Raw genomic sequence first — 15742 nt, 5'->3', positions numbered from 1 at the left:
ACATAATCATTCCCTTCTTTGCAGACGAATAAATGTAGACATGTGACTGAACACTCACACATGAGCACACATGCACACATTCAAGCCCAATGACAGTGACGGATCACATATAACAAAGGGCTGCAGCAGTCACCCTTAATATTTCACGAACCTCCGTCCCCTTTGAGTTCTCCCCTTTTTTCATTTCACTCTGGCATGTTCAGCAAGTGTACTTTTTGTCAATCCCCTCCCTGAAAGTAGCTGGGGTAAGACGGTACAGACGGAAAAGTCAAAAGAGAGGGAAAAGAAAGTGATCAGAGAGAGAAAATCTTGAGGGGCTTGAAGAGGGAGGGATTGATTGAAGATGAGCAGTAAAGGTTAGGCAGCAGCAGCTTTCTCTGACTTGAGAGATAAACCTCACTCTTCACCCTGAGCTACCTTCCTTCCTGTTTTGCACACCTTCACATATAGTTTCTGTGCTTTCTTGGCTTTGTGAAGTATGTCTTCTGAAGAGAAGTCATTGCACTCCTGAGGAATCGCAGACGAAAATAGGGGAAGTTGTCTAGTGGTAAAAGTAAATGGTGGGTAAAATAGTGAGGCCACTAAAAAGAAGCAGAACTAAAAAAAGAGAGAGTGATTTCGTTGTCCGCCTTCTTCTTCACAGCAGCCGTTTTATAATCGTCTCTATAAAGATTTCCTGTCGTCAGACGTAAAAAGTTTCAATTACTGAACCCCCCTTAAACTAAGTTCTAACTGGATTTCCCTGTCCAGACATTCTTCAACGGGTAATTTCTCTTTTTCCCCCCTGTATTTGTGGGAACAACAATTGTTGAAATTGGTCCACTAGACATATGTAGATGCGAAAATATTGAAATTCCCTTCCAAAGGCTGTCCAAACTGTCCTTCCATAAAAACAGTATTAGTTGTTCGGTAGTTTGGCTCATGGGATGTACAGCACTGGGATGAACCCCCCGCTATTTTTGATATCTATTTTGCAAGGCGAATATTGTGCTTCCCAAATCAATGTGATTGGTTTTAAGAAATACAAACAAGCCAGATGGGTTTTTTTTTCTTTTTTTCGCTTATCCTATAATGATCAGCTGGTGTAGCCAGACCATAATTAGCAGCGCTGCGGAGTATGGTCTGGCAATGCGAGACTAGTCCTTCGGAAATGCTCAGAGCGACATATGCTTAGGTTTCATTGACAAAGCTCTTTAATGGCTGGAGCAACTCGAAAGTAGACTTTTGCTTGCAGGGACAAGGAAATAGTGTGAAACACTGTTGTTATATCCACGGAATTAACAGAGTAAAGAAGCTGCAGTGATTGGTGAGTCAGGTTTGAAAGGGGAGACCAATGTTTGCTTCCCATTTCCTTTGTGAAGGTTAATGACCACATCTTTTCTACAACCCAACCAAGTCATTTTTGTGCCTCAATCTTAGTAGTCTCAAAGCACAAAACCGTGTTGTTTTTGCCAACAGGTCCCAGCCGACAACCCTAGAACTCTCTGGTAGGTTAATATGACCCTGGTCAGCGGTGTTGGTCATATCAGTCTCAATTACTGAGGTCTTACTTTATTGCCTTGTTGCCCAGCAGCCTCACTGACTTGACATGATGACAGGTAAATTATCACTGGATGTGCGTAGGTATCATCTTTACACCTTTTCTCAGGCCCTTCTCTCCATCTACCTCTCATTCTCATTCCTTCTCTCATCAAATTGCCAGTATACACTTTCTCAAAGCACTAAAACACAATATTTCTCTGTGTATTCTCTTATATATCTGCCTTGCCTGCTTCTCATGTCCACCCGCCTTTTCTCTCTACTTCCATCTGTCCTGTTCCTTCCTGCTGTTCCAGTCCAGCCTGCCCTTTCCTGCAAGTCTCAGTGTCAGCTTTTAATTAGAGGACACCCTCACACGTTGTGATGTACGGTTGAATATCACTGCACCTGTCCCACCCCCTACTCAGTGTCCCGGCCAAGACACCTTATGTCCACTGGCGCAGGACTGTGTGGGTCTTTGTCATGTTTGAACTTCAGGGCAGAGTGAGTTTTAATCAAGAAGAGGTGCCTTTGCACATTCTCTGGGCTTTGATCTGAATTCCTTTCATGAGCATAATGGGGAGTTATGAAGCCAGAATTTCACCAAGTTGCATCAAGCAGTAGCACTTATATACTGTACAGAGTAAGCAATCATCATGCAACTTGGGCTCATACATGATTTTGAATTTAAATTAGTGTTTTCGGGGGAATTGAAGCTACCAGTTGTTGAATTATATACCACAGAAACAAGGAGGGAATCCAGAAATATGCAAATATTAGAGTAATGATACGTCTTCCTTTAGGAAAGGTAGCCTAGCAAAGCATCGTTCCTCTTCCTAAAGATATTTTATCAAGTGGGGCATGCAATAGAGGTGGACGCTGTAAATCCTAGCTGATCTTTTAGCTCGATTCAGTTCAAGGGTTTCCTGTATCTGATTTTGATGTTAATTGATTTCTTTTGTTTAGGAAACTGATTGCGTCATGATATACAATACTAAGTCACTTTAAACACCGCTGAATAGAACAGTTTCCAGTGAAGTTTAGATTTTTGAAAACTTCACTTTAACCATTGGTTATGAGGCAGGTTTCATTTTCATCATTATGTTTCCATTGCATTTGAACACATTTTGTTTTGAGGTGTTCTGACAGTTTTTTTTTTTCAAATTTCTACATTTCCTTATTTGCATATCATAAATGCACATATATACAGGTGGATGGAAAAGCACTTTTCGTTCTTTTGTGGCTTCGCCGACTCTCTAATCTTTTAACCCCTTGACATCCACTTTTATTCCTTTTTTTGTTTTGAAGTAGCTTAAATATTGTTGAAATAATCTGATTCCAGATCATCTTAAAGTTTCATGAGTTTTCTGTACTGGCTTGTTGCACATCCTTTCGTTAGAGTTGTGTGATGTTCACACAGTGAAATATTCAAACCCAAGAGTGCATGTTTTTTATTCATAATTCATGTTGACATTTTTGGCCTCCTTACGTGATGCAAATGTTCACACAATGGAGGTACCAACAACATTTCTGATTGCCATTTTTGACCAGAATTATAACCATTGCTGCTTTATACTTGTTGCAGATGTCCCTATACTTAGAGCTGTGCGTACTGTATGTCACAGCTGAGATAACATACCACTAAGAGTCACATGTAGAGCTGCAGTGAAGAAAGCTTCAGATTCAGTATGAGGAGTTCAAGTGCGGAAAACCTCTATCATAAAGTTTTGATTTATTTCTGAATACATTAAGGTGTGATATATACGGTGCTGTTGCATAACCACACTTTGTTATACACCTGTAACACCTAGTTTCACGTGTTAACAAGATTTGGGAGGGTAGAGAGGTGGCCTCACGTTAGAATCTGTTTGGGGAAAATACATTTTTCAAGTGGATTTTTTGGATACATCCATTTCCAATTATAACTGCAGTTTCTGAGATGTGCAGAAATATAGGACTGATCATTTCCACAACATATCGTATCGTAGATGCCGATCACCAGGTCCAGTGTTGCCGTCGTATATCTACAACAGCTCTTGATACAACTGTAGTATCACATCATGCACGGCCCGTTGGTGAGAGATATAGATTTAGAGAAAGAGTGTAAGGAGAGCCAAGGATGTGTGGTATGTGTGGAGATGCACAACCACGTCCTGTGAGACGAATAGTAAACACAATGAATAATATCTATTCAGAGAGGCTCATCTGTATCGATCGCCCTCGGACTGTGTGTGCACCTCTTCTCTTGCTGCTGCAGAGGATTCATTCCCCTACTCATGAAAGTGAGAGCTGAAAAAGTTTTTTTTACACCAAACTTTGCTCTCTTAAATCTCTTAATTTATTTCTCCGTTCTTCCTTGAGAGCTACACACACATAGGTATATACACACTGATTCTCTTCTTTGTTGTTTGTGTCTTGCTGCCTGGTGTCAAATCATTAGTGGACATAATCAGGTTGTGAGGCAGAGGAGGACATAAGGCTTGCATATTGTTTTCTGTTCATTAGACAAGAAGAAAGGGACTTTAAATGTGAATCTGTGCATGCTTGTGTGTGTGTGTTGAGAGGAGGGAAGCAGAAAGAACCCGTGAGAGCAGAAAACAGAATATATTTTTCAGGTGTTGATGAGTTTGAGAATGTTTCCTCTCTGATGAAAGCATTGTTGTGTGTGTCTGTGCTGCGGAGCACGCTTCTTGCTCTCAGAGCTTTGACAGAGCATATCCTTGTGTATCTTTCCTCTAATTGAATCCATTCCTCAGGGCGTCAACGCTTGTTTATATGCTGACACCATGAAGGTGTGTGTGTGTGTGTGTGTGTGTGTATGTGTGTGTGTGTATTCACGCTGAGCGCAGAACACTGCAAGCAAGCTCTCTCTCTCTCTCTCTCCTTCTCTCTCGCTCTCCTCTCTCTCTCTCTCTCTCTCTCTCTCTCTCTCTATCTATCTCTCTCTCTCCTTATCGTTTAATTATAGCCCACCAGCTTGGGAGACTGGGGAAGAGCATGAGGGCAGGAGAGGAAGAGTTATTGATTGAATAAGTCAGATTATTCATATTTAATGTTTTGCTTTGTCTCCATCCTTCTGCCCAAGCCTTCTTGTCTGCCATCTCCTTGATTTTGTTCTGTTAATACATTATTTTTATGTAAGACCTCTATTAAGCAAGACATTTTATTGACTTTATAGGTTGGCAGGATCTGAAGTACACCAGTAAAGCATGTCTGCTTTATACACGTTTGCCCAAGGGCAGAGAGTGAGGCTGTGAGGTTTACAGTGTTTTACTACTCTGCTTTTAAAAAACGTTTCCTTCTCTTGTCAGTTATAACAAAAGATAGAGATATGTTTTTGTTTTGTTGTTTAACGCAGTTAGGTGTCCACTATAAAGTGGAACTAAGTCATATGATTCATATGATTTAGATACATACCTCAGTGTACCAGAGGTCGATGTGAGGCAGCACAGCTTCCAGACCCTGCAGAACCAACTGTATTAAAAATCAATTGCACACAGTGAACTCTGGCAGCAGCCACACGCTACAGATGGAGTCTGTGTAGCAGGTAAAAAACCCTGCTGTGCCCCACCTACGTACGCTACACGTCTGTTCCCCTAGGGTTTGGCTGTTAGTCTAGAACCCCTTGCTTCATTTTACATTTTTCAGTGCCTTTGGACACAATTAGATAGACCTACAAAACATGACCTTTAACCAATTAGAACAATGAAACTTTACCTACAACCAATCAGAACAATGAAACTTTACCTACAACCAATCAGAGCAACGGAACTTTAACTACAACCAATCAGAGCAACAAAACTTGACCTACAACCAATCAGAGCAATGAAACGTGGCCAATAACCAGTGCAAGTTGGGGTGGTTCTCAAATATACATTTGAGGCGTAAAATAGGCAATACAGTAACCGAACGACACCCTGTATGAGATAAACGGTTGTGATTGGTCCACTGAAGGCTTGGTCAGCTGGAAATCTGTCTGAATGCGAGGGGGGCCAGATGCCAGAAAATGCTGTTTTCAGCATCTCAAACGTGGACAATTCATGCTTTTCATTGTTTTCTATCACATTAAATTGAATATATTCGGGATTTAGACTGACAAAACAAGACATTTCAAGACAGACCTTGGACCTTTAAGAACCTGTTGGGACATTCTCTATCCTCTGTTTTCTGACATTTTATCGACCAAACGATTATTAATAATGAAAATAATCCCCCAAACTCCAAGCTGCATGTGTCTATTGATTGTTACTGCAGCAAGATAGCAGCCTTGCTAAATAACAGACCATGTAATGCCTTCAGTGAACCATAGCAGCGGATGCTAATGATACTCTGCATCAGTATGCATGTTGATGACTGTCTTTGGTGCGATTACACAGAATGCCGAGTGCAAAAACATCCATCCAGTGATTTGTAAGGATTGTAGAGAGTTTTTGTCTTTTTTTTGGCATGAATTATCTTGTCCAAGGTTTCGAGAGGCAGGAGGGCATACTCAGGGAAATCACATGCTGTACCTCGACAAGGACTGTGGGGTGAACAGCAGACCTTACTTCTTTTGTGCAACATGTTGTTTCCTAGGCACTGTAGTTTTGCTAGTACATTGTGGCTGTCTTGTGTAGTTTGTTTGTTATTGTGAGATTTTTTTATGCTGGTCTGTGCAGTCTGAGTTAGAGTCTTTAATGAGGACAACTTTAGATTATATTGTGGTACAGACAGCAGAGGGATCTACAGGTTTTGAATACATAAAATCAAAGTTGTGCTTGCTACTCTAAATTAGAAAGAGACCAATTACTCAAAATTCTATTTGTAACACTGGTGATATCAGCAAGTTATATGACTCTCTTTATATTTGTTTTTAGGTAATTAGGAATTATAAGGTCTGCTTATTATGTTAGCATTGTGCAAACAGAGCCGGAAAGAAATCAAAGAGTTATAAGTTTGAATCGTTTAGGTTGTTGGCAGTACGGAACAGAATTTGACAAAAATATGAATAGTACACACACACGAGCAGACTTTAAAGTTCATTCATCAAGTGTTGATTTGGTTTTCAGTAACGTTTCAGCCGTTTTAAAAACTTTTCTTTTTCAACATTTAACTTCTTAAAATGATGGGAAGTTTGCTGTGAAGGCTACGAGTTTCTGAATCTTAGAATATATAATCAAAAATGTCATGCTCATTTACTATTTCTCATGGAGGAGGAACTTTAATCACTTACATGGGCCAATGTAGAAACAAACGTGCTGTGAATCAGTCAATTTATAGTTGCGGGAGAAATGATGAGCTGGAACTTTACTGAACTAAAATGACATTGTGTTTAGCTCTGATTAAAGTTGATAATAACAAAGAAACACATGCAGCTCATTATTTTTAATTAGCCCCAACTTCTCAGTCCTTTATCTGGAACTTTTGCAGATGCTTTTGCATGTCAACAACAGTTTGCTCGCCCTAAAACTTTTGCCACCACTCTCCCACTATGGGCCTGAGTGTCTGAGCTTTTGTTTCCTGTTTAATGATCCCACTCTCCATACTGATTGATCTTTTTAATTGCATCCCTTTGGACTCACACAACTTTCTGTGCATCCTCCAGTGTGTGACATAATCCTTTGCTGCCCTCCAGATGAAACCACCATCATCCAACTGACGCTACTGAGGTGCCTTGTGGTCACAGACTCTACTTCCCTCCAGTCTGCATCTATTATTCAATACTCCTGTTCAATACCGTATAGCTTCAACAGAGTATCACATCGAAGCCCAGAACTACCTTCCAATTGGATGATTCTGCAGCACATGATTTATGTCCGATGCCGATGTTGAGCCAACGCAGGAAGCCGTGTGCCCTTTCTTAAGAGAGGTATAAAGTAAAGGTTTAAGGTGGATGAGCACTGACCGCCATGCAAGAGACAACAGTTTGCTTACTGTTACAGTCCAACACTTAAAAGGGAAGTGATTTACGATAGAACTTCCATAAAGTTGAGGGACTCATGACAGGCCATAATTGCCATAATTAAAGCAGCAGAGGTTAAGATATATAAACTAGTAATGGGTTGAAATCCTAAATCCCTGGATCCTACCCTTACCGTAATTCAACTCCAGTGTCTTTTGTTAGACCTTTTTGCACTTCATCTCCGGGCTTTGACGCCGATTTGACATAGTGGCCAGATGGAATTGGCCCGAAAAAACATTTCCCATTGATTTATATGGCTTAAGAGAAGTCTGTAAATCTGTGGATACATTTGTTCGAGCATCACAATATTTGATCATATTTAGAAAGTCTAGAAACGCTGAATGGGGAAATGATTTAATCGCCCTTCAAGTTAGCCGGAGCGCTTCAACTGGAACCGCCTGACTCGACCAGCGTAAGTCTCTAGTGCACCAGCTCTATGGGCCACACGTTGCGGAAAGTGCCGATCATCCAGGTATTTTTAGACGCGGCAGTTGAAACTTTTTTGTTTGATGTGCCACTGAGCCTATTTCATAGGAATGAATGCCTCGCTGTATCACGTTCTCTTAATACATCCGTGGCTCACACCACAAAGTGGCACAGTGATATGTATTGGCGCATCTTTGGGAAATACGTTGTCCTGGAAGTTTGGTGACAGCTATGAAATCTCTAGTCTCTGTTTCATCAACAACAGGAACAAGCCTGGCTTCTTTGTATGTCTGTAAACCAATCACAATCGTCTTGAGTGGCGCTAAGCCCCAGATGCAGCGACGGTGCCCTTTAAAAAAAGGTAGCAGATTGTGGAAGGGGAAGAGAATTCAGGAGTTGATATTCTCAGCGTTAATGCTTTCTACTACATATCTGTTTTCATTGATTGATTGTCTGGTTTTCTGCTTTTGAAAATTTCGGCCTGGGGTGGTTGCTTTTGACCAGCATAAAGGGGAAAAGTTACATCTAGCATTTACTGCGTGTTGTCCGTCCTGCACTCACTTTTTTTGTGCCGGCTTAGCTGTCATGCTGACCCAGCTGCATTATGGGTCAGCGGGATGAATGAGCAAGTTGCGGCAAATGCGATAAAAGATGGACAGGTCGTTTGTCCTCACACACACACACCCACGCACACACACACGCGCGCACACAGTTGGATGACAAACAGTCTATTTTGTCTAACATTGTTAACCAGGCTGGATGCAGGGGGCTGAGTGTGGATGTAGTATCAATCTATAAAATGTGTGTGTGTGTGTGTGTGTGTGTGTGTGTGTGTGTGTGTGTGTGTGTGTGTGTGTGTGTGTGTGTGTGTGTGTGTGTGTGTGTGTGTGTGTGTGTGTGTGTGTGTGTGTGTGTGTGTGTGTGTATTTGAGCATTATCAGCCTAATCTGTTTTTAGTCCCATCATTGATTGGTGTCACAGAGCTCAGGCTGGCATTTAACCTAACCACATTAGGAATGCCCACTTTGATCCTGTGGTCAATAAAAGTCGTGCGCCATGCATCAGGATGTCTTCACATTCACCGACTGAAACGGATGTTCATCTTCCTCTCAGTCAGTCTCCCAGTCTCTCAGCATCTGCCTCTGTTCTCTCTCTCTTTTTTTTGTTTTGCCTCACAGTCTCTTCAAAGTGTCTATCTAACACCCTCGCTTTCTATCTGAACATCTTCCAACATGCCTTACAAACGGTTCTTTGGTTAAAAGAGTGAAATGGGAGCAATGACTGCCACTCAGAAGAGCCACAGGTGGGCTTTCCCACTTCCCTGATTCCTCTGTTGCTCATTTTTCCTTTCAAAAAGCTTTTTTGAAAGTGAATTGGAGAGAAAGAGATATAAACATGCATTGCTTATTTTAAGGGAGTTTATAAATGTGAATGGGATAATGAGGTCACTGGAGAGAGTTATTTTTTGTTGTTTGTTGTTCCTGCAAGCTTTTGACTCATGTCAGTGGCTTTCAAGCTCTGCTGTCTTTGTTTTATTCCTTAACTGCTGTTCCCTACATGGTTCGAGCGAGCGTCCATGTTGGTGATCCTGCTGAACTGTGTGACACTGGGCATGTTTCATCCCTGTGAGGACATCATCTGTGACTCTGAGAGGTGCAAGATCCTGAAGGTAAGACAGTTTATTAATAATAATAACAACTTCATTTATATAGCACCTATTAAAAAGCTGTTTCACAAAGTAAAAGCAGGATACCCAGCAGTCAGTAAATCAACATAAACAAAGAACAGGGCCGAACAAAAGTAAGACAGAATTATGGTTATTAAAAACAAGAAGACACAAGAGGCTAAGGCATAGTAGAGAGAAGTCAATTAAAGCAATAAAAACATGACAAATAAAAATATGCAATTAAAAAGGATAAAACAAGAATAAAAACACAAGTGGAAAGAAAGATAGAGAATATCACATCAAAGCAAGTCTATAATAATGGGTTTTTAGAAGTTATATAAAAGAGTTTACTGATTCTGTGAGTCTCATCTCCTGAGGTAGGTTGTTTCACAATTGAGGGGCCCTGAGGGTGAAGGCATGGCCCTTTAGATTCAAGCCTCGACTCTGGAAGGGTCCGAAGGGCCCCATCTGAGGATCCAAGGCTGCGAAAATGGCTCTTATGAGTTCAACATCTCTGTTAGCTTGGACCCAGACAAGCTTTAAAAGTGATAAGCAAAATTAAATCAGAGCTAATTGTAAATCGAACAGGGAGCCAATGGAGAGAGGCCACGATCGAGGTGTTGCAATGTCGTCTGTTGACACCAATGAGAAGCCGAGCTGCTGCATTCTGGACTAGTTTGCGACGAGGCCTGATATGTTATGGATGCTTTGTTTTTAAAGATACATTTTTTGTGGGCTTTATGAAATAGAGCAGATTAAGAGGAAACGGGGGGAGAGAGAGAGAGAAGGGATGACCTGCAGCGAAGGGTCACGGGTCAGATTGGAACTGCAGGGCGCTGCTTTGGTGACACATTATTATGTACATTATGTAGGTGAGCTACCGCAAGGCCCATCTCACGGTTTCTTTTGGCGCCTCAATATTGAAAGTCTGAAGAGCAGAATACATTTTTTATTTCCCAAAAGCAGTGGGGACATTATTTTACAGGATATCAGGATGTGTGTACATTGACTTTAAATGCACTACTTTAAGTGAAGTGGTGATTCAATTCAGTCCATTACTTCTGCACTCTGTGGGGAGACTGGTCTGGGATGACAGACAGTTTATTCTGTGTTATTCCATCCTTCCCTGTAGCAATATATCTGTGAAGAACATAACGGTGCATTCACAGGAGTGCAACATGGAAGACGGAACTGCGACAAGGGACATTTGTGTTACAGATTTCAGTCTTGGTTTCAAAACCATCAGGTCTGCTGTCTCCGATCAAGCTCCACAAATGCTGCATTCTACATATCTCGTAACTTAACCCAATTATTTCTTTTTGTGCCACCCTCCCTGCCTGATAAATGCCTACATATTTGAAACTTGACACTGGCTGATTAGTACTCCCTCTGTCTCGTTAATTGACTTTGACATGTAAAATAGGTGGAGTGCCCCTTTGAAGTGTATAAGTAGTGAGTTTAGTTGATCTTTATTCAATAAGGCAAATACAACCCACTGACAGACACATTAAAGAAACAACATTCACACATATAGATGTGGCACTGGTAGGTACAGTCAATAAATGCAGAGTAATGGCTGGAAAATTACCATTACAGCAGGGCAAAATGTCCACAGTTTGTATTGTTCAAACAAAGTGAAACAGATTATGGAGAGCAGGAACTCTGAGAGGAATAGGTACAATTTTCTAAACCAATGCCTTTGATTGAGTCTCAGAGAGCTGCTGAAACAATATTTTCCAGCAAATCTGGCTGTAGCAGCTCCCTCCAGTTGCATTATCTCTGATGGAACATAAACAACAACATTGTGTGGAGGTGTTTCCATTAATCTATGGACCTCCTTTAACCTAACAAACACTTATGCAGGATGCATTGTTATTCTCGTGGTAAACAGAGGATAAAAAAGCCTTTTTTTTAAAGCGGACCGAGGTGCAGTAGAATAGATCTGTGTTATCCGGCACAGTACATCTTCTGCCGTGAAGGGATAATGTGCTTTCAAAGTGGCTCCAAATAGATTGAATCTGAGTCCTTTTACTTTCTTGTCCACTGACTCAGTTAAATAGAGCAGTTTCTTTTCAAAATTATATGTTTATTATTTGAAAAAATAGAGCCCTACTGTACTCCGAGAATATGCTTTCTGATATGAAAGTCACATTATTGGGATAGACATTTACGGATCTGAAGCTTCTTTTTAAGGAAGTAATCATACTTTAAGTTTCTCTAAAAAAATGAATGCATACACCACACATCATTTGCTTTCATGGAATTGAATTAAAATTGCATGGGAGCTTTTAATGTACAGGCCTTTTTTACGGATTTCTGCCTTGGTTTGGTTTTTTGATATCCCGACATCGCCAGACTAATTCACAAATGTGTATTAGTCTGGAACCTCTGTTCATTTTCAATTTCCAAGGGGGAAATCTCAGCACTGCAGAGCAAAATGCTTCTTGATGCTATTGGATAGACCTCTAACTAAGCATGGGATGATATGAAATGTATTCACAATATTATACCTATAATCATTCTGGAGTCACTTAACCCTACAATTTGTTAAGAATGTATTTTTATTGCATCACAAATAGGACATATTCTTGTTATTGAAAAAAAATCATATTATCTTAAATAAGGTATTTATAAAAATGTAATTTAAAAATATGTCATAAAAGACGGCAGGATTCAGAAGCCCAGAGAAAATGCTGTAGCATTTCTATATTCAAACATCCTATTGAATGATCAAACTTACATTTGTTGTTGTTGTTGTGGTTGTGGTTGTGGTGGTTGATGCACATCAATGTTAATTATGCATGCAACAAACACTTTCACTTTCTTCTTTTAATAGGATGCAGCAATGGGAAGGTAATTTTCTGTAAGATCAAATAAAGTTGATTGATTTGAAGTGTCAGGCCTATTTCTGGGCTTTGGCCAAGTTAATAACATGGTTAAAGAAAGTCAACTGTAGCCAGTTTGCCGGTCAAGTCACTTGTGAGGATATTCACGATATTCACGTTTATCTCGTTAATAAAAATTAACCACAATTAACATATTGTTTGTATTTTTTATCGTGATCCTCAATCAAATCATATATTGTCCCATCAAAACTGATTACAGCAATAAAATAACGTAGCGTAGAGTGACGTGTGCTGTTTGAAAGCAGGAAAAAAAATGGACAGATGTTTTTTGGATGTACGTACCCTACACCCTGTTCATCTTTTATAAAGTCTAAAACATTATATTTGAGAGGAAAGGCCATTAAAGAAAAGGGAAGAGAGCAGAGCAGAGAAATGCTGAAATTGGAGAATAGGATGGATTGAGATGTAAAAAAAAAGAAACATGAAGAGCAGAGAATTTAAGGTTCGGGCAGCCCACGTCCATCGACTCCTGCCATCGCTCTGCTCAGAGATAAGAGATGTGATTTAATTCAGCAGATCTCCTCTCAGGAGCGCAGACGATTGTAGAGCCTAGAGGTTAAATGCATTCGCATTAATTCTACTCTTCCTCCATTTCAATCTCACCATCACTGTACCCACCCATATGTTCAAAGATTGTAAAGGCATACGAACTACACACGTGCATTTTTTTCTCTGTCTTTGATTCACGGTCTACCTTCTCTTTGTTTTCATTCTCGGTTTTCCTCTCACATGCTCATGCCGTTGCTTGAGTCCCTCCTTGCTTGGTTCATAAGCTTGGTTTGACTTCACAACCTTCCCAATTAAAATATTTACCTCAATACATGATTTTCAAATTGATTTTGATAACACAGTATAGTGGTGATGACCATGTGGTGAAAATGGTTTCATTTAGCGTGTTTATCTTCTGTGTAGCAGACAGAGCCTCAACTGAAACAGAAATTCTTTGTTCTTGTGACGGAATAAACAAATACACGTTACAGTCCCACTGCACTTTGGTTGGGTATGGTCTTTATTCCATAACAAAACTTAAAACTTACTTCCTGGAGGAAGTTAAAAGGTATAGCTTTCATCACAGTTTTGACTGAATTGTGTCCAAAATCAAATGGTGGTTTCTCTTAACGTTTATTGGATACTTACTGCATTACAAAAAAACTTTCAGGTCATTTAAAAAATTCAGGTCATACTATCACTCCGTCGAGTCAAACACTTACAAACCGGCAATTTGTTTGCTTTGTTCTGATTCAGGGGATAAAATTATTGTTGCATTTGTAACTTGGTTTTGTGGTAGTACGGCAATATTTAACATTGGTCCAAAGCCTCCAAAGTTATAAACAAATGCCATGTGAGAGCAAAATGTTCTCTAATTGGTCAGAAATCACCCAAGACTAGATTTTTTTTTTTTACATCATCGCTGCTCCAAGTCAACCAACAATACCTTTTTACTAGCTTCTTGGTTTTCCAGCCAAACCTTAGGCTTCAGTTACCAAGTTAAAATGTCCTGTCAAGCACAGCTGGAGAGTCTTCTTTCTGTTGTATGACTGGGCAGGGGCATCTATTGTGTGAGTGTGAAACACAGTTGTGATTTAGTTATTCTTTAACTTTGGGTGGTAAATGCTCTTGGTTTTAGGACATCAGTAACGACCAACGCCTAAATCACCAAGCAAATTGAAAGAATGGCATGAGGCTCTGTTGTTTGTGACCAAATTAACAAAGAGACTCTGTTGGCGCGCTGTAATCCCCATCAATCCCCATCCTCCTACCTGCACGTTCTACCCAGGTGCCCTCACCTTCCCATTGCCAAAACCAAATGGAGTATTTCCAGTAAGAGAGAACGCATTTGAGACTGAGAATCTTCAGCTGTGTGCTGCATGTGTGAAAGAGAAACTCCAGACTACCTCTGGACCTGATTCTCATGACATGATTAGATTTTTTAAATTATTATAATTTTTTTATTTAAAAGGGACAACGCATATTACTTAACAAGAGCAACAAAGTCACACATGTAAATGTGCCAGATTTAGCCATACAGGCTAATTTTCATCTGCAGTCCCTGGCAGGTTGAAGACATTTACGAAAAATATTAATAAGCATATAGGAGAAAGCAGTACCAAAACATAGACACAAGAACACATGAGCATTACAAATTACAGCAACACAAGTCTTAGTTAAAACATAAAACATACACAAGGAAGCAAGTGATCAAACAGCACACAGACATAAAATAAAAATGTGTAACATATAGCACATGTATGTACATTAGCATTTAAGCACAGACAAAGGCATTATGCACAAACAAATACCATTATTGCATTATTCACTGGTGTAAGCACTTTTTTCCTTTCTTTTTTACTTTATTTTACTTTATAATCTTTTTTTTCAATTTTGAAATTGTGCTTTTATTTATCTATTTATTTGTTTTTTATTTGTAACAAAACAAGAGAACAATAGACAGAACAACAATACTAATAATACAAACAATATAATAAAAGATGTGCAGCAAAGAAAGAAAAGGGAAAAGAAAAAGAACATAATAATATAAAATTTCAAATAAAAAAGTGAATGCGAAAGTGAAGACGGGGAGAATAGAGGGGACCGGGGGAGAAGATAAGAAAGAAGCCATAATTTATTATTTAATCCCTTTCATGTTTGCATATTTATATTTGGAATGTCTTGCTGGGCGGGTATTGCAGAAAGGGATACCAGGTTTTATTGAAAGCCATCATATTGTCTCTTATTATGGTGTAAGCAGTTTGAAAGAAATGCAAGCAGCTACAGCTGTTAACATCTAAGCTAGTCATTGTCTTCATTATGTTGACCTAAAGGCTAATATCTCGGAAAAGGGATCCAATCCTTTCAGTTTTAGTTCCTGAGTTCTCAGGGCTGTGCGGAACATAACCATGCTAGCAGCAGTGCATATGAGGGAGCTCACCAAGGCCTCTCTGTGGCTCTCCTCTCTGATGCAGGCTAAATGAGCTCTCATCTCATGACAAAGCTAATAGCTACTGTAATGGTCACAGGCAATGTGTAGCTGCAGGAAAGATGACCCACTCTTTATGTCTCAGGAATGTTCAAAGGTTACCCTGGGGCATTATTTACAATGTGGTTTAATGACACTCGGGAGTACTTTAAATTCACTTGTTTCCAGCTTCATTGCAGCATGGTTGGATGATATCATTCAATGACATTAGTATTATTAAATATTTTCTTGTTTGAGTTAGTGGCTAAATCCAAATCAACCACTAACATTCTATTCTCAGCCATGTTGACGCCGTGGCTCTAGGGATA

The 15742-nt window shown here is 39.8% G+C and overlaps 1 protein-coding gene across 1 annotated transcript in view; it reads left to right on the top strand.

Annotated features, from left to right (window-relative positions):
• cacna1g (calcium channel, voltage-dependent, T type, alpha 1G subunit) overlaps positions 1 to 15742 on the top strand; it is a 264495-nt gene that overhangs the window by 84219 nt on the left and 164534 nt on the right. The window contains exon 3 of the mRNA XM_083933325.1: positions 9443 to 9554. Coding sequence (XP_083789451.1) covers positions 9443 to 9554 — 112 coding nt within the window. The remainder of the gene's footprint in view (positions 1 to 9442; positions 9555 to 15742) is intronic.

The sequence above is a fragment of the Echiichthys vipera genome, assembly GCF_963691815.1.
Source record: "Echiichthys vipera genome assembly, chromosome: 18".
NCBI lineage: Eukaryota > Metazoa > Chordata > Actinopteri > Perciformes > Trachinidae > Echiichthys > Echiichthys vipera.
This window is presented reverse-complemented; position numbering and strand designations above follow the sequence as displayed.